Source organism: Brachypodium distachyon, chromosome 2 (assembly GCF_000005505.3).
Source record: "Brachypodium distachyon strain Bd21 chromosome 2, Brachypodium_distachyon_v3.0, whole genome shotgun sequence".
Lineage (NCBI taxonomy): Eukaryota > Viridiplantae > Streptophyta > Magnoliopsida > Poales > Poaceae > Brachypodium > Brachypodium distachyon.
In genome coordinates this window covers 43,174,437-43,196,454 of record NC_016132.3, presented here as the reverse complement: position 1 = coordinate 43,196,454, position 22,018 = coordinate 43,174,437, and the positions used below count along the sequence as shown (strand labels likewise).

Sequence of the window (22,018 nt, the reverse complement as noted above, 5' to 3'; positions counted from 1 at the left end):
TACATCGATTTTGTCTCATGTGCATTTCAGTGTAAACTTTCTAGAAATGGAACATAACATTAGGAAATAACATCCTAGATTTTTAAGAACAGAAGTACCATCCATAATCAAGCCAGCTAAATTTCCATGCATATCTGACTTGTTGAGTTACATCAGTTTGCTGAAGACAGAGTTCGACATTTTTCATGCATCTCTGATTTGTTGAGTTACGTCAGTTCGTTGAAGACAGAGTTCGCCTCCTCTTCAGCCACATTCTCTTGGTTGGTGCACTACCTTGATGCATGGTCTCCATCAGAAATTCCTGCCTCCGCGACAGTGATTCGCCACTGCTTTCTCCTTGCACATACAGTGGATTTGTAAACACCCGATACGAAGGTTCGGCATCTGCAGGGCATTTGCCTTGGGCTCCCACTGCAACATCTGCAGTGTTGGAAGGTCCAGCCTCTCCTGCTGAATTAAACCTTGTGTCAGATTCCATATCTTCGCAGCTACTTCCACTGCAGCTCCCACTGCCACTAGAGTAGCTGCTGGTTGTTCTATCCTCCGAAGAAGAGGTGTTGCTGAGTGTATTAAAGATTGTAATGCTTTCTCTCTGTGCGCCGTGAAATGAATGACTCTTGTGTTTTCCGTTGTAAAGTGGCAAAATGGAAGAGCGTTGCCTCAAGCCCAGGACATCTCTGCCAAGGCTGTAAGATGTGTATAGCTTCCTCTCAACACCTTCCTTGGCTTTCACCATTTCACCCAGCTGTTCCAGAATTTCGTTTGAAGAGGCATCTTCGACCGCCTTCTGCTCTAGCTCTGAGATAATCTTGCCTAAGATTCTTCTCTTGCTGTGTAGAGAACGCTGCAGTTCAGAAGGTAGAGAGGTCAGAGAAGATTTCAGTGGAGAAGTCACCCTAAACAATGCACCAATGCACATACCCTCTTTTCCAGGAACTTCTGCAACCCATTATGTTGAAGCTTTTTCTTCCTCCAGAAGATGCAGCAAAACCGAACAATTACCGATTGTATCACTATGACAATGAGTTGGAAGAAGAACAACAAAAGGGCATGGTTGTGGTCACCTAATGGAAATAGACTATTCAGTCAGTAATCATGCATTTTTAGTCAAACATTAGTGACAGAAGAAGAAAAATGACAACTTGAATTTCACCTGGATCACCATGGACAAACTTGGGTTTTGATTTTCTGCAGGTCCAGGCAATCTTTTGCCCTTGCAAAACAAAGATGTGAAGTGAAGCCCTCAGCAAGATATTACAGCTTTAGGACGGGCAACCAATTAGTACTCAAGAAAAGAAACATACTTTTCGTGTAGCATTGGATGGTGCTGCCAATTCCTGTGCCAAGAGATTTAAGGGCTTCAAATCTTAGTTCATGTCAGGAATAATTTTTAGCAGTTTCCTTTTTATTGTTTCTTTATTCTGTGGGATTGAAGCATATTAACTTTTTAATTGAGGACTCAGGAGCTAAAAAAGACGTACTTCCAGCAGATAGAGCAGTGAGAAGAATAGTCTCATCAAGTGTAAAATAGTTCAGGTCACTGCTGGACAGCAAATCTGCTAATTCTCCTAACAAGGAAATGAACACCATATAATAATTAACTTAAAATGCTACTTTGGAGGGGGAAAATGACACACTCATGTAAACAAAGAAGCAAACCAGGATACTTTTCAGTCCAATAGGTTGTCCCTGTTGCTGGAGCTAACAAAGTAAACAAGATGCTTGATGGCTTCATTGCCGATACATAGGTATAATCACCAATTGTTTGGCTTGATTTTGCCTCCATTATGGTCTGGCTGATGTACACTGAAAACCCTGAGCAGTCAAGTACTGGGCTTGCATGGATCACTGAGTTTGGTGATGTTCTTTGAAGAAACTTTCTGATGTCACCATCCGGAGAGACTGAATACAAGGTCCCATCTAGCGATCCAATTGATATCCAACCTGTTACAACATTTGAACAAAGCAGCATGACGACGATATATTACAAATTATCACGCAAATAGGTGTTCGATAAAAAATATGAATGCTCAAGAGAATGCAGGTAAACAATACAGCTACTGGCCCATCAAAATTAAGCAGCTGTAAATTTGAAGTAATTATTGAAGGAACAAACATGTTCCAATTCCAAATTAATGATGTTGGAAATAACTTTTTTCCTTTACCATTGGAATCAACGGCTGGCAAGACTTTCTCGTTACTAAGTGGACCAACACTCTGCTGCCATGAAATGTGTCCTGTGAGGACATCAAAACCCATCACAATTGACTTTCTTGGAAGGACAACGTATAGGCGCCCATTATTTCCTGGTGCAATTGTCATCACTTTGTCAATCGAGCTCAAGTCTTGGATCCATCTGTACTTACGGCTATGAATGTACATTGAATAGAGCTGGCCTTCGTTATTTGATATCTGTTTAGTCATGCAGTTAAAATGGTACGGTAAAAAGAAAAGGTGAAAACATTGTGAATGCAGTGAAGTGAGGCCTTACATAAAGAGTCCCCTCACACTGATCAACAACCGGGGCTGAATTGAAGTAGCAGCCTGAGATGTTTCCCTTGCAGCCTATACGGTAACCGAAGCGATCGAGCACAGGCCCGGCGCTCCATAGTAGCTGCCCATTACGCAACGAGAAGGAGAAAAGGCCACGGTTCATAATGGTGAGGAAAAGAGATGAATAGCTGCTGGCAGTCGATAAACCGATGAGCTCCTCGGACCTCCCCGGTGTTGAAGTGTAACTGAAAAATACTTCTGTTGCTGGGTCACCAGTGCGTAAATTTCGCGGAGTTATCTTTATGACCTTATCTTCTGCCACCAAATATATCTGCACAATTGATACCACCTCACTAACTCTGAATCTCTGATAATTAAGGCACGCCGGTGTACAAGAATGTAACGGCAATGTATTTCATATAGTTAAGCATGGATTTTATACAGATTACAAATAGATCACCATAAAAAATATGTAGCCAGCTAGGGTTGCAAGTTGCGACAACCCGAGAGAAATCAAACTCCTGAATTGTTGAAATCCCCCCCAAAAAAATTTAAAAGAGCTGTAAATAAAGAGAGTGTCTGTATTTTGGGACGGAGGGAGTAGAATATTTGGCACAGCTTAAAAAGCACTACCTTCTCCCTCTCGGTAATCGGAGCGACGTCTTGTTTACAATTGTATCCGAGGGGAACGATCCACGCGATGGATCCGTTTGGCTCGAACGCGAGGAGGTTCTTCCCGGAGCAAGCGACGATGCGGCCGCCGTGTCCGATGAGCGGAGGCGAGAGGGCACGACCAACTCCCGGTGGCATCTGAGCTGCTCACAAACAAAGCCGTTCATGGTTCATATCCAGTCAGGCAGGCAGGCACAGCCGTGGACAAATTTCTCGTAGCAGGACATGCAGAGTTGCAGACAGAGGGGGCAAGGAACCAAGCAATAGGGAATCAGAAGGACGCTGATGGCTTGGTCGTGCGTACCATTTTCAGCAGCGATTGCCTTGAGCCTCTGCAACGCCGGCGGCGCCGCAGAGCGCGCGGCGCCGATGAGGGAACAGAGTAGCAGGCACAGGCATCGAAGCGGCGTCGCCATCGCCCGTGGCTGCGCTCGCGGTTCCAGGAGAGAAGAGTTTTGAGTAACCGCCTGCGTCAGTGATGGGAAGAATTTGGGGGTGATCATCAATCCATCAGCATGCTCCCGAACCGTGCGATGAGTTTGACGTGAACCCTGCGATGAGAGCAAATACACCGCGGTTTAGGACTCCTCGTCTCCTCTAGTTAACGGTCCATAGGAGTAACTGCTTCCGAATCCGACCACGTCCTCCTCCTATCTTGCGCAGGAAAAAATGGTTACATTTCCGCGAACTAATATTCTTGAGGTAAAAGATTCATGAATTGAAGGCGGATTTGACGTTTTTTTATTGTTCATACGAAGCAAGACAAAGCAGCAAAGCGAATGAAGCCAACATTCAGTGTAGTCTAAGCTTTCAGAGACAATGTGGGAAACAGGCCACAGGTTTTTTGTTTGTTTGTTTTATACTCACTCCGATCCTAAATTGTTGTCGAAATATTACATGTATCTAGACGCTTTTTAAGAATAGATACATCCATATTTGGACAAATTTGAGTCAATAATTTAGCATCAGAGGAGGAAACATGCCATGATGGTTGATTGTAGGAAGCATTAGGAAGTAAGAGAACAGGCACTGTACTTATGGTTGATCGATTTAATTTAAGTGAAATGCCTGCTTGTAGTTGTAGCCTTGTAGATCGAGGCGAAACTGTGGCAAGCAGAGATCATAGGAAGCAAATCTAACTGCCTATACAGTATACTAGCAGGGTAAGACATATACTTCTGTCCCAAAGTAAGTGTCGCAATTTTTTTTTCCAAAATGAGCGGATCTACACAATGAAACGTGTTTAGACAAAATTGTGACACTTATTTGGAATGGAGGGAGTAGAAAGCAAATGGAGTACGGAGTACATCTGAGTTCTTACACTTTGCTTCTAATCAGAATAGATGCTACCTACAACAGTCTCTAAGTCCCCTCAAATCATCCATAGGGAAACACAAAAAACTAACGCGCATGATCTACCCAAAAACAGCAAGAGAACTTACATAAGGGACATCTTCATCTTCGGAGGGGTTTACATGGCGGCATCTGGAGTCAAATTTATTATTTATCTATTGGAATTAGCTTCGAAGCTTTCCAGACAGGGACGAACCGTCTCCTCATAAACGATAACCTTGACCTTGAAGGTACCTTTTCACGTTCATCTACGCTGTCTCGCTATCTGAAACAACATCCTCCACTGGTAAGGGATTTTGTTTGATGTACCAATTGCTTTGGCTGACACTTTTGTGTGAATGAACAAGGCCTAGGCCCATGATTTCGCATTCGTCTGCACTATCTGCACTGTGTGAAACGACATTTTTCATAGATGTTGCATTTTGCTTGATAGGACAATGACTTCTGCTGATACTTCTCTGTGAATCAACAAAGCCCAGACCCATGGTTTGCCTCACGGGGACTGGAGCTGATAATGGCAGTTCATTGGGTTTCCTCTCATCATGAGAACAATTCGGTCGCTTATAGTTATATCCCTTGTCACTGGTCCTTTCAATCTCAGCCAACTCAGATTTCAATGACAGCCTCTTAGTGAACTTGGCTTCTTTCGACCTTGATTGCATTCTTTATTTGGTACTGAGTGGGTATTTGGAAGTACAGTTTCGGTACGAAAATTTTGCTGAATCACATTAGTATCTCCAATACAACTTTTACTCAAAACAACATCTGAGGACCTTTTCTGCATATTGTTTTAACCTGACAGTGAAGGAAGATAATCTGTTGCCATATTTTCCCTCTGATCACTGCTCTTGTTTTCAAGCTTTACCAATTTGAGAGGCATCTTCTGACACAGTGACCTTATGTTCGCTATATTTCCTTCTTATGACTTGTACACACTATATAATGATCCATCAATACTCTTTGTCATACTCTTAGCTAAAATATCATCAGAAGATTGTGTGACATGATCTTTAGTATAGGATATTGATACTGGAAGATGATTAGGTAACTTATCTTCCACAATGCCGCTGCTCCTTTGCTTAGGATCCTCTGATGTAACAGGAAGTCCATGCCCATGTAACTGCAAGTTCTTTCTATTTGCATGGTATCCTTCCTTTGAAATCAATCCATTATCTGCACCGACAGACATGTTTTCAGCAGTAACATTCTGTTTGACAGGAAAATCAGACAAGCATATAGTAGGAACAGTGGATCTTGCAGTTGATGGTAAGAGGCCTGCCACCGCATCCTGCTTACGAGTAGTAGGGTTCGCTTCAGATCCTCCACATTTTAGTGATAATTTTTTACCCAATAACCGCATCTTCTTTCGACTCCCTTCACAATCTTTATTAGAAGCTTCTGGCAAAGATTATACGTTCTGTATTTCTTCCTTTGCTTGTTCTGTGCCTAAAAAGATCATGATGCACGGTAACTCAAGTAAGCATCTAAAGAAAAATCTTATACTGTCAACAAAAACACATCAAAAATGAAGATCAGAATTTTCAATGCTTGTTTACCACAACTGAAACATCTAAAGAGTTCCAACTACTTGTGTCAACTGCCGCGGGATTAGCATACTTCTCAGTCCATGATCGAGCGTTTATGTAAAAAACTTGTCTGTTGTATTTGTACTCTTGACTCTATCGCAGAAAACAATGACATGGTTGAATTATGAAGTAAAAGTTTGTGCCTATTATTTTACCTGCCTGCTATTGCCATACAAATGTACTTCTATTCCCTTCCAAAAAGAAATACTGTGCTTACTATTTCAGTCATCAGCCCATCGTCAGGGTTTGGTTCACTTAGCAGCAAACCAATGCTTGTCAAAACAGTGGAAATGTTGAGTGACGGTTGCCAGGCACCCTGCAAAGTGGTACTCCCTCCGTCCCATATTAACTGTCTCAAATTTGTTCAATTATGGATGTATCTACACCTAAAAAACGTTTAGATACATGTAATATTTCGACACTTAATATGGGACGGAGGGAGTATTCATTATCCAGAGAAAAAATTGTATTTTAGGACTATCTTTATGTGCAAGATAATTCATCTAGTCATAAAATATTTCATATAAATTACCTTTGGAGGTAAATTTAGAATATCAAGGCAAATGCGTCCTCCATTGTCGATATTGGGATGATATATTGGAGTAACAAAAGTGACATTAGGCGGTTGAAAAGGATATCAGTATCTCAGCAAAAGCATGACTGTCAGAACATGTAAACTATAAAGGGAAGGGAGTTGGTTTCCATATTAATCAAAACAAACCTTTCAGGAATTTGAATCTTCAGAATGAAAACTCCTTTTGAATAAACTGTTCCCTCTGTCCCCTCAATTCCTTCATTTAGTGAGTAGGGAAGCCGCATCAAATTGAGGGGAACTAATTTGGTATGGCAAATCTAGCTATGGAGTAAATAGTAAGAATGATGAGAACATACTGGTGTCAATGCTCGATAAAGATGACATGGCACTTTCATGTTCAGACAGATTAAGAGAGACCCCAGCAGGTGGATCGCTAAGCAGAAGTTCAATCTCCTTCTGCATCCTTAGATTCAGCCTTGCAGCTTGAGCCGTCAAATTATTTGTTGCAACTCTAGCATGGACAAAAGGCACATGACCTTCAAATACCAGCATACCTTTGGCACAGCCCAAGCACATCAAGAGAAAAACAAAAGTGCAGATTATTTTGCACAATACTTGTAATTCATACTACCATAAAATGTAATCTCACCTATTATTTAGTTGAACTAGGATAGCATGGTATAAATTTGCACAGAGTAGTGAACAGTAATAGTGGCTTATTAATTTTGTTCCGGAAAAGTTATGAACCTGTTATTCTTGCACTTCTCGTGTCAGGTGAGATCAAGACATCGTAGGTAACAAATAACAATTTTGCAGGATTTCTGGAGAGGATGCAGAAGAGCTGCATCCTATTCATTACGGCTTTGTTTGGTTGCTAACTTACTACTCTCTCTGATCCATATTAATTGTCTCAAATTTGTCCAAATATGGATGTAATATTTCAACAATTAATATGGATCGGAGGGAGTAAGAAAAAAACGGGGCACCAAAATCCCCTGCCGAGGATTTTCAGGAACACATGGGATCCCGTTCCACCATGGGGGAGATCTCCCGAACCAAGAAATATTCTTGCCACTAATTTCAAAACAAGGGAGAGGGGAAGAAATCCAGGGCACGAAAATTATCAGGAAAAATCAGAAAAAAAATCATATCAGAAAATGGATATCCATCACAAGTAGTTTGGAAAATCATACATATATAGCAGGTATCGATCCAATCCCAGCCTAGCTCTAAAAGGGGAAAAATATCAGGAAAAGTTGAAACAAATCATATCAGATTACCGTTGCAGATAATTGAAACCATCAGTCAGGTGACATAAGAAGACCCACACTGTTTTACTCCGTATTGGCAAAACCACCAAACGACGTATCAATACTAGCTGACTATTTTACCGATTGAGGAGAAAGAGAGCAGTATATGGCATGATCATCAAAAGTTTGAGAAACAGTTATTTTAGAGAATAGTTCATATATCAGTCCAAAACACATGCAAATAACTGAATATACGGCAGTGACTTTCTGGTTAGAAAAGAAAACTATGTAAAACTGTGATAAGATGATGGTTGCTAAGAGCATTATAAATCTAGATAATTCACACAGTAGTCATTTCACTTGTACCAACACATAAATAAATAAGTACTCGATTTTAGCAATGGAAACACCATCTTATTGTTGTTTTATCCTGTAGTACCATTTTAAAAGTTATGCTCCTCCATAACTTATTTTAATTTGTTTTCAGTTGATCTATTACCGATGCACACATAATTTAGCCTCTAATACATCTACTGCATACCTGTTGAGTTTGATATCAAGGACGCTGCATAGGAAATTTCTGGTGCCAGATCTGGTGAAGCAAAAGAGGAACATAAATGGAAATTTATGACACGACACAATCAACGGAAGCAAAAGAAAAAAACATAAACCTAATTCTCGAACACACAGGGATTAGGGATAATATAAGTAAAGAGAGGATGGCCTGACTATGTAGAGCAAATAGTTTATGCGAGGAAAATGATGCTACTCGTGTACGAAATTAAAACAATGTGAGGTCTTCAAACAAGTGCACTGCTTGCCTCTATGCCTTCCACAAAAAAATATACATCAATAATTTGCCGTTTAGCTCAAGCCCCAAATGTTTATATCTAAAATTCTACATACATGAATTAGCATCTGGGGAGCGGATGGCAGGGAAGGGAGGAGGAGAATGGAGGCCTCTGAGAGTTGCCGAACGGGCACGCCGAGGAACTGGCAGAAGGAATGCAGGAGACACTAAGGTCACGAGGCGAAGAAGAATGAGGTCACAAGGATCCCCAACTCCCATATTCACAAGTCAAAATCAACCTAGCCTTCACAGTCACCAGCGCATCGAAAGGAGCAACAATGACACAACATGATGGTGACCAGTAGACATCATCAAACCGTGGAGTGCAGGCCGCCGCCTCTTAGAGCATCACCAACAGACTATTCAAATGACCCCCAATAGTTATATTTGGGGGTTTTCAGCAAAAATGCAGAACACCCATCCAACTCCTACCCGGTCCCCAAATCCCCATCGGGAGCCCCCAGGTTCGTCCGTCGGATTGGGAGTCCCTATCGCTGCTGCGCCAACGGAATCGGTCCTCTTCCCGCTCCTCCCGCCAAGGTACGTTCCTCCCTTCTCTTTCCCTTCTCCCTGCACGACGAGTGAAGAGGCGAGCGGCAGGTGCGGTGGCGCTGTCGATCCACGCGAGGCAGAGGGCGGGCGGGGGCAGGGGGATGTGTGCCAGCGCGGCCGGGGGCGGGCGGGATGGGCGGCGGATGCCCTTCCTTCTCCTTGACGGCAGGTGCGGGATTACATCTAACAGATGGTGGCCCGGCAAGATGAGCTCCAGCGGCTGGTAGATCACGGTGGCGGCGCCTCCTGGATCCTCTTCTCTTTCCTCCTCGTTGCTTTGCGCGTGACAGCGGGTTCCCGCTCTTCTTCTTCTTGTTCTGACAGCGGGTTCCCGCTCTTTCTCTCTCTTTTTTTACAGCGGGCCGGGCTCCAGCAGATACTGGCCTTTTCCAGTGGACAAAAACCACCGTGGAAACAATCCTCCCCCAGCGAAAAGGAAAGGAGGAGGGAGCGAAATTGTTGGAGCGGGGCGGAGGCCGGAGGGGAAGGAGTCCCGCCGCACGGCCGCAGCCTCCCGAGTACGTCTCGCGGCTCGCGGCACCACCTCCTCGGCTCCTCCAGTAGCAGCGGTCGACTTCTCTTCCCCGAGCCAAGTTGCGTCGAGAACTTCCCTTGTGCGCTGCTGCCACCTCCACCGACCCCGACTCCTCCTCCTCTAACGACGAGCGAGGGGATTCTCTCCGGTCAGTTCCCGCCCCTTTCTCCTCGCCCTCCTCCGACAGGATTCTCTCCAGTCAGCCCCTGGCCCTGCCTCCTCCCCCTGCATTAGCCGGATCCAGTGTGTCAATGCATTAAAAACGAGCCCTACATAGTCTCAGGCAGCGGCGACTCCTCGTTATCTCTCTCCCCGACGGCCCGACTTAGCCCCCTGCTCTCTGGCTCTCTCTATTGCATCCAATCTCCTCCCTCCCCCGGCCTCCCCTCTAGCTCCCTCTCTATCTTTCTCCCGCGTGTAGGCGAACGGAGGCGGCGCAGAGGCAGCGGGGCTGTGGCCAGCAGTGGCGGCGCCCGTGCAGCAGCGCGCGTGTGCAGAGATGGCGGCTCGCTCGTCGGGACGCCCCGTTGGCGTGTGCGGCGGCGGCGGATGGAGTTGTACTTCTGATACCCTGTGGGTGTTCGAAGGAATGCCTCGCCGGGGTGCATTTCTGAGAACTTTGTGCCACCGGCCCGCAGGTTCGCTTCGCTCCCTCTTTCGGTCTTTCCAGTCCCGTATCTCCTCCTCTTATCACAAAAAAGAAAAGGAAATAGAAAATCTCCTCTCCCCCGTGCACTCTGCAGCCCCGCACCCGCGCGAACAGGGGAGAATGGCTGCTCCACGCGCTGCCGCCGGCTGGACCTCCCCGCGGACCCCGCCGTCTACTCCTCCGCCATCCTACTGCTAGCTCCCGATCTCCTTCCGCGATCCCGTCCCTGTACGGCTGTACCTCCTCCTCCAGCGACCCAGCCGCCGGACCTCCTCCCGTGACCACGCCGCTGACGACAACCCGACTCCACCGCGGAGCAGTAGCCGCCGCCGTCCCCCGATTTCTCCCGGAAAGCACATCCGTCTCCATACACGCGCCTCCCCCCTACCCTTTGCCCCAGGACGCTGCAGCCCGCAGGCAAGGTGAGTTTCCTCTCCCACCCTCTATATCTCAATTTTCTTCCAATCCACCCCTGTTAGAACCGCATTTTTTCGGATGACAGAGGTTTGAATCACAAGTATGTCTGCTCAAATTAGGAATGTTTTTAGCACAAGCACTGAATTTTTTCACAATTTCAGTCTTTAGGTATGGGTAGCTGGAAATATATATGGTTGGAGTCATATATGCTTACTGCTACAAATTGCCTTCTTCTTGTATGCTTTCTTATTAGAAACTTTTGGCGTAGAAATTGCTTGATGCAGAACAAAAGCTCGAGTTCAGGTAGGCGGCGCTACTTATTGAATTTCGTGTTCTAAATTCTGAATCATTGATTTCTCAATTCAGTCAACAAATTATTGCCTGATTCTGTTGATAAATTGAATTATTGATTGATTGACATATTGGTATTGCATTATTGCCCTGTGGTAGTGTGGTGATAGATAAATTGATTCCTTAGTGTGTAAATATGTAGGATTGTTGAGACCGTGAAAATGATATAAAAAATGATGATATGACTTATGAGATCTTATTAGCAATTTGGGTTTTTTCTTTTGGCAAATTTTTATATGCAGTGTTAATTTTTTTATTGTGCGTTCAAATCTGGCTCCAAATTGGTCAAATCCTGGGTCTGCCACCCTGGACCTCCTCCTTTGCCTTGACTGCTCCTTCGGGCACGATTTTTCTAGGGTTTTGATATTGCTTTGATCCTGTTCTCCAATCCAAACTACTGAACAAGCATTGGTATTGATTGGAACAAATTGTTAGAAAAGCATGATTGAGGAAACTTGGGATCCAGAAGCAACTTTTCGGACATTAGAAAAGCAGAACAACACTTCTTTATGTATGTCCATTTCAGCACCGAACTGCTCCTAGCAGAAAATAGCCGTTTGTTAGAAATAATTATTTAAAGAAATAACTGCTTGTATGAAAATAGAAAAATCTTTACAAGTATGCTTAATTCAAATAGAGAAATCTGCTAAATAATGTTATTCATATTTTAAATGATTCTGCTGTAAAAAACACATTCATGAATCATGACGTCACATCTACTGCCTGAATCATTTCCAATCCATAGAACCCTGATTTTATCCAAACAAACTTTCTAGTAGAGGAGTGTAGAAAGGGATTCAACCTCCTTGGGGATGGGTGATGAGAGGGCGATCAACCCAATCCCTTGATGAATTGATTCTACTAAGGATTGGTTCCCTAGCAATCAAACAATGCCTAAGTGTGCTTTTTTTTTTACCAAGTGCCTAAGTGTGCTTAGAGAATGGCCCAGCCCCATGCTTGTTGCCTGTCAATCTCATTCCTCCCGACATGAGAAAAGTGTCTGCTAAAAAAAGACACGAGACGAGAGAAGCAGGGAACCAGAGACGCGGCAAGCCTAACCCTAAACGCGGCATGAAAGCCCAGGCGCCTGGCCTCCTCGGCCCCTCCTCTGATCCCATCCCTGCACAGCTCTGGGCTCTCCGCGGTGCTGCCGGTCCCTGCATCTTCTCCGGCACCACTCCGCTCACCGGTGCTCGCTGCCTAAGCGCTTGCTCTCTCTCTCTCTCACCGTCTCCTGTCAGATTGTTCTAATAAGTAATCAGTACTAAACTTGTAGCTATGCTTTTGCGTACATGTCATGAAGTCACGGAGGTCACACTCTATTATTATTTTGGTTGTAGGCTTGTCTCTATGCTTGTGTGTGTCCTGCTATCCTATTTAGATCACTGAAATGTAAAAACTGGCTATGCTGTTATGGGTAATTTCTATTGCTCTACTCATGCTTGCTTATCGATGTGAGTATTATTTCTTATAAAATCAATAATATGTTCAAATATGCTTGATGATCAATCTCAAGATATTAAGTCATCAGATATGTAAACGAAGCTAAAATACTGTCACCTCATTGTTTCTAATTCGTGTCAACTTTGGTTTTTACCAAAACAGTGTTATATACGAAAACTGAACTGTATTTTGATTCCATGTGTGTCCTGCTATCCTATTTAGATCACTGAAAAGTAAAAACTGGCTATGCTGTTATGTGTAATTTCTATTGCTCTACTCATGCTTGCTTATCGATGTGAGTATTATTTCTTAAAATCAATAAGATGTTAAAATATGCTTGATGATCAATCTCAAGATATTAAGTATCAGACATGCACACAAAGCTAAAATGTTGTCACCTCATTGTTTCTAATTCGTGTCAACTTTGGTTTTTACCGAAACAGTGTTAGATACCAAAACTGAACTGTATTTTGATTCCATGCCGTATTTGCTGAAATTTAACCAAATGCGCAGGCTTACTTTCAGCGATTCTGCCAGCCAAGAGCACACAAGCCTGAGGAGGAACCAGAGAGAAGCGGACTGAATCCAATAGCCGCTGTCCAATGACAACGACGCTTGTGGCCTACGGCTGCTTGACGGCACTGCCGTTCTCAGTCAGTCACTGCGTCCGTGTTGTGCCTCCTTCACGTGTCTCCCTCACTTCCTCAAAGCCCAGGGCATTGGCAACAGGGTAAGCTCCATACTAGCCTCTTCTCGTGTCAGATTCAGCTCAGGGATGACTAAGCTAATAAGCTTGTGTGCTCTCTCTGCAGGCTGAGGGTTTCATACCATCGTAGGCGACTACATGTTTCTGCATGCTCCAGTGAGGTTGATGCGGATGCCACGGAGTTGCCAGCAGTGAGCTCCCTCCCTCTCTGTTTTTATCTTTTCATACTGTTGGGGATATACTACTTTGGATTTTGCCTGCCTTTTGTGCTTATGGACTCGTGGTGGTTAGTGAAAATTAGATTTTATTTTAGTAGTAGTAGCAATAAGGGATTTTGCAAATATGGATTCGATTTTTCAACCAACAACAATTTGACCTAGCTACTGCCTAAAATATATTATAATTGCTTAAGATTTGGGACTTTAAATACAAATTGCTGATATATTTGCTTGATAACATAGATATAAATGTGTATCTGCTGTCGATTCACAAGTGTATAATACTACCTTGGGAAGCCACTACTTTGATGGACGATGTTGCTAGATTCAATTACCAGAATATTGTGTGGTTTGCCTGCATTTTTTATTTAGTTCAATCTCTTTTTCCAAGAAAGATCACTGGTTGAATATAGTTGTGCAATCGTATTCCAGTTCATATCGAAATAGTAAACATGTCATACATGTTGTCCCCTTTCTCATTCTCTCAGCCTGTATTTTAAAGCATTTTAAAGGACTGATTATGCAAGCTCCCACATAACACTGAAACAGCTATGTGGACTTCAAAACTAACACAAACCATAGCTTATGAATTGGTAGACTTAAGGCTTAATGATATAAATTATCATTTTTCTTAAATGTAATATAAGCCATTATAGGACTGTATGGAAACACACACACGCACACTTATGAGAATAACTGAGCAGAAATAACTCAGTTTTTGTTATCTATGGTGGTTATGTCATTTTGAAATGGTGATAATCTGGACATAATATTATTTTAGTATTTTAACGCCATTCACATATCATTAGAATTCAAGCATCGTACTGCAGATCAATTGGTAGGCTACAATTCTTTAACTGCAGTTCCTATGTAAAATTGCAGGAAGCCACTTTTGATTTAAAGCTTCCTAGAAGAAGCTTGCTTGTTCAGTTTACATGTAATAAATGTGATGCAAGGACCAATCGTTTGATAAACCGGGTAGCCTATGAAAGAGGAACAGTTTTTCTTCAGGTAAGTTGTTTAGTGTATTTATTTATTTGCAGCATTCAGTCAGCAGCTTTGCTCATATTATTGTATTGCATTCTCTTTTTGAATATGACACAAGACCATAGTGCTATGCTCATTTATTTTCTGAGATATGCTGTACATTATTTTCTAACATGCACTGTACTGCACAACAGTGCGCAGGATGCCAGGTGTATCACAAGTTTGTTGACAATCTTGGTCTAATTGTTGAGTATGACCTACGAGAAGAAAATGGGATGAACACTTGTACTGAGGACTGATGTGTAATTAGAAGCAATCTAGGTATGGCTAGTTTCCGCTAGAAATATTTGGTTTTGAGTCTTGACAGCATTGATTATTTGGATATTGTGGGCTGCTTATACTGAAAAGTATTTGTACATTGAAATCGCAACTGTTACTTTTCATAACTGAACTTGTATGCACTCATGAAGTATCACAATTCACAACACCAGACTAGCTTATTGTTCCAAAAATGATCTCTTATTATAGCAAAACGATACATTTTTGTTGGAGGCACTAATCTTTCGATATCACACTGTGTATACACATCATTCTTTGCTTTCATCTTGCTGATTTTGATTGTCTGGGACATCACTTTTCGTCAATTTCTCTTCCTCTTGTTCTTCCTCCTTGGCCACCTGGCCAGCATTTTCTGCTTTGCCGTCCTTGGTACCATCCCTCTTTCTCTTGAGAAACTGGATAAGACCTTCAAGTGCGATGTCAGTCTCCTCATTCCTCATGAGCACTTCTGCAACCTCTGCTGGAGTCACCATGACCTCCTTGATCAACTCTTCTATCTCTGGGTACGTGGCGTGGTGATCTATGGAGTGGTAATTGGAGGCGAGGATTCTAAATGACTCCGGGCAGCAGTACCCCATGTGGATGTGCATGTCCATCCGGCCAGGGCGCAGAAGCGCAGGGTCGAGCCTCTCCTTGTAGTTTGTCGTGAAGATGATTATTCTCTCCTCCCCACTTGTTGACCAAAGCCCGTCGACAAAGTTGAGTAGCCCAGATAGTGTCACCTGTTGGACATGGTGGTATCCAGATACACATCAGAATGGAAAGAAAGCAGAGGAACTAAGAAATGCAGGGGATGATGATACATTCCAAATGTCTTTCTAACCTTGTCCTCTGAAGGGTTGGATTTGGTGCCCTCCTGACCTTCCTCCCGTTGTTGCAGCTCGACAGTGCAGTCGATGTCCTCAATGACAAGGATTGACCGGTTGGTCATCCCGATGAGCAACCTCCTCAGGGTGGAGTTCCAGTTGACCTCAGTCAGCTCGAGATCATACACATCAAACTTGAGGTAATTGGCCATTGCTGCAATCATGCTGGACTTGCCGGTCCCAGGCGGGCCGTACAGCAGGTACCCTCGTTTCCATGCCTTGCCGATCTTCTTGTAGTACTCTTTCCTCTTGACAAACCGCTCGAGATCATCCATGACCGACTGCTTCATCTTGTGATCCATGGCAAGCGTGCTGAAGGTGGACGGGTGGTGGAGATCGATGGCGAACCATGACTCGCCTTCGTTCATGTAGATCTTGAGCGTCCTGTCCTGCTCCTTGATCTTCTTGGCCATGGCCAGGATGTGAGGAAGGTAGGAGTTGAGGGCTTTCTCCTTGTGCTTCCTGTGGAAGCTCATCTCGAAGGACCGGACCTCGAGCTTGAAATTGCCGCTGCGGCCATTGCCGTTGCCGTTGCTGCTGCTGGCGCTGGAGTTGTCCCGGCAGACGAGGCGCCACTTGAACTCGGTGCCCTCGTGGACGTCCGCCATCTCCTCGCCTTCCTCCATGCTGAACATCATGCTCTTGGTCTCGTCGACGCGGCTGACCCGGAGGCGCTGCATGTCGGTGTTGATCCGCGTTGCCAGGTACGCCCGTGCGGCGTCGTAGAGCTGGTTGTTGGCCCAGCCCTCTGTCTCCTCTATGATGATGGTGTGCTGGGAGGACATGTGGGAGCGGAGGTAGCCCATGCCGGAGAAGAGCAGGTTGCGCACCTCGTAGGGTACCAGCTCGTTGACGACGCCCCGCACCAGCATCGCTGACGCCGCCAGGGACGCCGCCGTGGTGATGGCCTTCTTGTACGACTCCATGGCCTTGTCGTAGGACGCCATGGCCGCCAGTTGCCGGCGGCTGTACTGTAAGGCAAAGCTTCTCCCGCCTGGCTCACCGCACCCCCTCTGCTTTCTTTTCTTTTTTGGTCTCTCGCTTTAATTTGCTTCACCACCAAGTGTTGAGAGATTTCAACTTCCAAGTGAATTGTCCTGGTCGGTGTTGAATGGGCGTTTAGCTGGCGCATGGTTATATAGGCGGCCAGCTGGGTTGTCGTGCAAGTGGTTGGTGATTGATGAGTCAGTCAAGCTGAAAAAATATTGGGTCAGATTGGTGCGTTGTCCAGAAAGGAAGAGTTGGCCAAAGTAGAAAAATGGCATCACGCTACTCGGTGGGGTTTTTGTAAAGGTACGGGCCATGTTCCTTTGGTGGCCGTGCAAAACAAACGCCGGAAATGGCTCTAGCTAGTTGGGTTTGAAAGCTCGACGCACAACCGACTTACGGGAGTCTGGCTGGAAACCCACTCTGGGAACTTCTTTATAATGTTCTTTATGCATATTGATTTTTCTTTGAAAGACGCCTGATTAATTTCTTTTTCTTTTGACGGAAATGATTAATCCTTTTTGTTATGTTAGAACTCCTGATTTATGTTAAACTGCGATATAATGACCATCTTTTTGATGTCTGTTTTTTCATATTGTAAAGTAGCTTGCCAAGTTTTTTCAGAGACTTGACGGCCAAGCTGGTCTGTCGTGATGGAGAATTAGCCACTTGTTAGAGAGTTGTCGGCAGTTGGCTGCATAGGAAATTGCAGCTCTCCCAAACCGTCTATGAGTTTCCTTTGGGTCTTCTTTGTCTCTGTCACGTTTCCACAGTCTGCGTTCTCCTACGTACGTACTACGTGATTCCATCTGCTGACGAAGAATGGTTGACGTCCGAGTAGGATATTGGTTGTCGTGCGGAAGAAGGAAGGGAATTTCGATAATATAGTTCAAAGATTTCCATCGTAAGTTCAATTATTGATTCGATTCCGGACACGAATTATTAATGTACTCGAATCGATATGTTTAGTGCAAGCATTAGGTCATGAAGCTAAGCTAGCAGACGTTTGTTGGTCAGAGTAATTAAAAGCACTAGGAAGTTTGATCGCGTGGTTCTTTTCTTTTCTTTAAACCGTAGGGGGAGGCAACATGCATGGATGCCACTTTTGGCGCGAATCGCACGATCCAAGCGGCGGGCAGCGTGGTGACTCGATGATGACTTGACGTGTCACCGGTGGTGTGGTCTAGCTGGTGAGAGAGAAGAAAGCGAGAGACGACGAGTTCAATCAGCTTGGCTCGACGATGGACGGTCGATTGGACGGGAATTGAATTGGCACTTTCCACTGAATTGCCACAGAAATGGCATCTGACGGGTCATTCTGTACGGGAGTAATAGCTAGTGTGCGCTGCCTAGCAAGCACCGTGCAAAGAGAGCTTTGCCCAAACAGGATGTTGCATGCGAATGCGATCGATATACCACCGAAGTCTGAAAGTGAAAGCCCTCATATGGACCTTGTGCTCTCCACGTCCATCGGGCCGAAGCCGTTCTTTACTACGGAGTACTTTATTTTCTTCGGTTTCTTGGTAGTACAGTAGAAAAGGCCTCCACTTCACGGTGTAAAAAACAGAGAGAAGAGGGTTCCCTAAAAAAACAGAGAGGAGAGCATCTAGCCACATTTTTTTTCCAGAACAACGGTCTTCGCATTATTGATCTACGAAGGAAAAAATATAATAATCAGTGGAATGAAAATGAACAAAAAAAAAAATCCTCGACAAAGCTAGAGACTTTGGATGTGATATGGACCGCAAACGGGCGTACATACATGCATGTGTGGCCGTACGTGATGCGTCGCTTTTGTTTGCACATGTTTTCTTTATTTCTTGTCGTGCCAAAAGGTTGGGATCGAGAGCATGTGCCGAAAGAGTTTGTAGAAAGGATGCAATCAGGTACATGGCTCGTGGGCGGCTCAAACCTAGCCGGCCGCGCGCCTACCTGTTCTGTTTCTTTTTTATCATCAATTTGCTGCTACTACTTGAGTTTAGTCTGCATACAGTTTGCCTGAATATGCACTCTCTCCGTGCCATATTAGTCTTTTTCTTTTCTAGTACAGTGTCCGTGCGTTACCACTCTCTCTGAGTTCTTTTCATTTTCACATTATACATTAAAAACAGTCCAGTCGTTTATTGTTGCGGATGGGTGCCGTCAAGGAGTACGACCCATGCCGGTGGTGTGCTCTATGATGCCGGTCGCGTCCGGCGACGTGAGATGGGGAGCACATCCACGTGTGCATCTCGTCTGGCGCTCCAGCGGGTACGTGGAATCCAGCAGGCGAGGGGAGAGTAGACGCGAGGACCCAAAAAAACGCTTTGGGTCTGCACTCTGCAGCAGGCGAGGGGCGGGTAGATGCCAAGGAAAAAAAACGCTTCGATGGACGACGTATTCGGACTGCGGGTTGATTCTTAAAGAACATAAGGGGTAAACTGCAAATATGTCCGACGGACGACGACCAAGTAAACGTTCCTCCCTTTATTAGAGCTACCGCCGCTCGCGCGCCTCGCTTCCCGTGCGCGCCGTTGCCGCTCTCCCCTGATCTGCCCTTGACAGCACGTGCCGCTGCTGCTCCCGCCCACGCGCGCCGTCGCCGTTCCTCCTGTGCACGCCCGCGCATCACCGCCGTGTCCGCGTGGGAGCCCGTGGGGTCTGGGCAGATCGCCGCTGGCCTCGATTCTGATGAGAATGGAGTCAACGAGGGACCTGGTGGGGCGGGATAGTCGCGGGAGGAAGTCGCCCATGGCGGACGGCTACCGTCAGCGCCGAAACAGAGGCGAGAAGAACCGGGGGACCGGGGGACTTGGAACTGTGGCGGCGGTCTGCAGGCGGTAGTAGGGAAAGAGGAGCCTGTTGCACATTGAGCGGAGGAGGAGATTTGGCAGCGACAGAGGGAAGCAGGGGTGGAGTGGCGGGCAGAGAGGAAGGCAGGAGGAGGGTGAGGGGATACAAGAGAGAGCCGGCGGCCACGGTAGGAGGAGGAGGAGTGGAGGCAGGGCAAAATCCATTCGTAATGTGGACTGCAAGTTGATTCTTGATAAACAACGACGAAGGAAGCACTCTTTTTTTATTATTAGGTGTAGATTTTTTTCTTATAAAAGACTCATTTGGTGACGGTGGTCCGTCACACGTTTAGGTTCATCGCTTTTTGTTGATTTGGCACAAATGAGAACATATATGGATTATAAGATCTAAAATAATAGTACAACATTCTCTTTAATCATGTAGTGCACATATTTTTTTAATCCGTAGCAATGCACAAACGTTGCGCTAGTTTTTGTTAAAGCCGTTTGATAATTGCGACGAATGGTCGTACATACATGCTTCATGTCATGCGAGCCTTTTGTACAGAATTAATGAAACGTGACGTGTCAAAACTAAGCTGGCTTGGACGGATCGGAAAGTTCGTACGAGTCTTTCTCTGTCGTCTTTTTTTTTTATGATAGCGAGAGGAGCCTCGGAAGCAATTTTTGCATGCCAGCCATCTTGGACCATGGCGCGTACCACACGGGTGACACGGCGTAGCACTACTGCACTAGCTAGCTTTTCTCCGTCGTCCACGATTTCCTTATTCTCTAAGGCAATTAGGTACGCAGTACTAGGCCCTAAGGTTCTGCTGCTACTTTTATGCGTCTAAATGACTGAATGGAAGTACTTTGCGTAACATACCCAAATTACAGACAACCAGTGAATTGAATGCATGGAACGGTCGATTCGCACAAAAGTTGGAATGTTAGAAAAATGATACTCGAGCAGCTTGAGCTATTGGTGTTGGCTCCTCTTCGCCACTCACGGAACAGGCAAAGGAACACAACATAGCAGGGGGACATGGAAAACCGCGTCCTAAAACCCCGGTCCGGGGGCAACCCAGTCTCACGATCCGTTATAAGCCCAATTAATCTGTCCGACTGCTGAAGAAAGGAAGAAGTTGCCAAACAGTAATTGGGCTTATCCCAAGGGCGGTTGTAGATAGCACTTGGGCTGGCCCGGACAGAACGGAGGGTCGACGGGCGAGCGATTGCTTGTCCCGGCGCCGGCAGCAGCGAGCGAGCCGCGCCCCAGAGAAAACCGAGTTCGAACTGACGTCGTACTCCGAAACCCGGACGGAGTGACGGACATGCCGTTTCCTGTGCTTCGCTCGCACGCTACGTCCTGCCCTCCGCAAGCCGATATAAAGCGAGTAATGGCAGCGCGTATCTCACATCTAGTTCTTTGATCCCCACAACCTCGTTCCCCGGCCGTCGAGCTCCTCCGATCCCTGCAAGTTTCTTCCTTCGCTTCCTCCTTTCACCGTCCGGCGATCTCTTTGCAGGACAGATCGAGGAAGAGAGATCATGCTGATCGTGCGGCTGAGGCTGCGGCGCGGGTGGACGGCGGAGGAGGACGCGCGGCTGGAGAAGCTGGCCACGGAGAACCGGTTCCGGCACTGGCACCGGGTGGCGCGTCAGATGCCCGGCCGCTCCCACAAGCTCTGCCGCGACAGGTGGCGCGACCACCTCGCCCGCGACCTCTACAGCCGCGCCTTCACCGCCGCCGACGACGCCGAGCTCGCCCGCCAGCACCGCCGCCACGGAGGCCGCTGGAAGGACATCAGCCGCCATGTCCACGCGCGAACGACGCGCGTCCTCAAGCGCCGCTGGAAGGAGCTGCTCCGCAAGAAGAACGGCGCCGAGAAGATGGAGGCCTCTACTTCCCCGACTTTGCAGCACCCGCTCGCCGACGTTCTTGCTGCGGGTTTGAGTTCCTGCAGCCTGGGCGGCGGCCCGGCCGGGGATCCCAGGCTCGGTAGCCTCGCGTTGGGGTTCGCGTGCATGGCCGTCTGATCACCGATCAGGAGATTAGTTAAGCATATGGTGGATACTACCTAGCTGATTTAGTAGATGTTCCAGTAATTTCTGATCATATGTAGGAGTAGTTTATGTCATTATGTGTAGGCTGTAGTAGCAACATTGATTGTTAGATCTTGATTTCAAATTCTCTTGTAATCATATGTCAACTGAATCAAGAACGTAGTTGGATTATTTTGATTATCTTGTGACGTCTTTTCCCATGAATGAAATGTGTTGTCGCATCTTTGCTGTTCGATCTCCAATGTTTAGCGTGAGTTATTTGCGTGATTGTCTTCAAATTCAGCAAGATATTTTTTTTTGACAGCAATTCAGCAAGATGTTTTTTGCGGAAGGTGATTTTGCGAAGTGTACCGATCATATTTTAGGCCAGCAGCGTTTCGCTTCGCTCTTG

General features: G+C 45.7%; 4 protein-coding genes across 6 annotated transcripts; 2 read left to right on the top strand and 2 right to left on the bottom strand.

Annotated features, from left to right (window-relative positions):
* Positions 1-94: 94 nt before the first annotated feature.
* LOC100834401 (protein GAMETE EXPRESSED 3) lies at positions 95-8,995 on the bottom strand. Its single transcript, XM_010235147.3, has 17 exons — positions 8,796-8,995; positions 8,431-8,481; positions 6,996-7,150; positions 6,826-6,895; positions 6,322-6,490; positions 6,075-6,197; positions 4,608-5,964; positions 3,470-3,716; positions 3,127-3,308; positions 2,492-2,824; positions 2,166-2,412; positions 1,660-1,944; positions 1,482-1,568; positions 1,305-1,337; positions 1,154-1,213; positions 922-1,064; positions 95-844 (listed from the first exon to the last, which is right to left on the bottom strand). The coding sequence occupies exons 8-17, from the start codon at positions 3,666-3,668 to the stop codon at positions 212-214; spliced, it is 2,202 nt and encodes a 733-aa protein (XP_010233449.2). The 5' UTR covers positions 3,669-3,716; positions 4,608-5,964; positions 6,075-6,197; positions 6,322-6,490; positions 6,826-6,895; positions 6,996-7,150; positions 8,431-8,481; positions 8,796-8,995; the 3' UTR covers positions 95-211.
* A 143-nt stretch (positions 8,996-9,138) lies between these two features.
* LOC100841531 (uncharacterized protein C24H6.02c) lies at positions 9,139-15,087 on the top strand. 3 transcript variants are annotated; one of them, XM_003569270.4, is made up of 6 exons: positions 9,139-9,279; positions 9,650-9,974; positions 13,200-13,416; positions 13,499-13,583; positions 14,493-14,621; positions 14,792-14,903. In XM_003569270.4, exons 3-6 carry the CDS (start codon positions 13,289-13,291, stop codon positions 14,894-14,896), a joined length of 447 nt encoding a protein of 148 aa, XP_003569318.1. In that variant the 5' UTR covers positions 9,139-9,279; positions 9,650-9,974; positions 13,200-13,288; the 3' UTR covers positions 14,897-14,903. The 3 variants fall into 3 exon arrangements, with proteins under 3 accessions (XP_003569318.1, XP_024314260.1, XP_010231998.1); XM_024458492.1 differs by lacking the exon at positions 9,650-9,974 and having other exon boundaries at positions 9,150-9,279; positions 14,792-15,087; XM_010233696.3 differs by lacking the exons at positions 9,139-9,279; positions 9,650-9,974 and adding an exon at positions 10,517-10,897 and having other exon boundaries at positions 14,792-15,087.
* LOC100840525 (AAA-ATPase At3g50940) lies at positions 14,996-16,917 on the bottom strand. The gene is made up of 2 exons (XM_003569266.4): positions 15,760-16,917; positions 14,996-15,658 (listed from the first exon to the last, which is right to left on the bottom strand). Exons 1-2 carry the CDS (start codon positions 16,747-16,749, stop codon positions 15,185-15,187), a joined length of 1,464 nt encoding a protein of 487 aa, XP_003569314.1. The 5' UTR covers positions 16,750-16,917; the 3' UTR covers positions 14,996-15,184.
* A 4,058-nt stretch (positions 16,918-20,975) lies between these two features.
* LOC112270633 (transcription factor MYB73-like) lies at positions 20,976-21,955 on the top strand. The gene is made up of 2 exons (XM_024458491.1): positions 20,976-21,618; positions 21,932-21,955. Exon 1 carries the CDS (start codon positions 21,112-21,114, stop codon positions 21,598-21,600), a length of 489 nt encoding a protein of 162 aa, XP_024314259.1. The 5' UTR covers positions 20,976-21,111; the 3' UTR covers positions 21,601-21,618; positions 21,932-21,955.
* Positions 21,956-22,018: the final 63 nt, after the last annotated feature.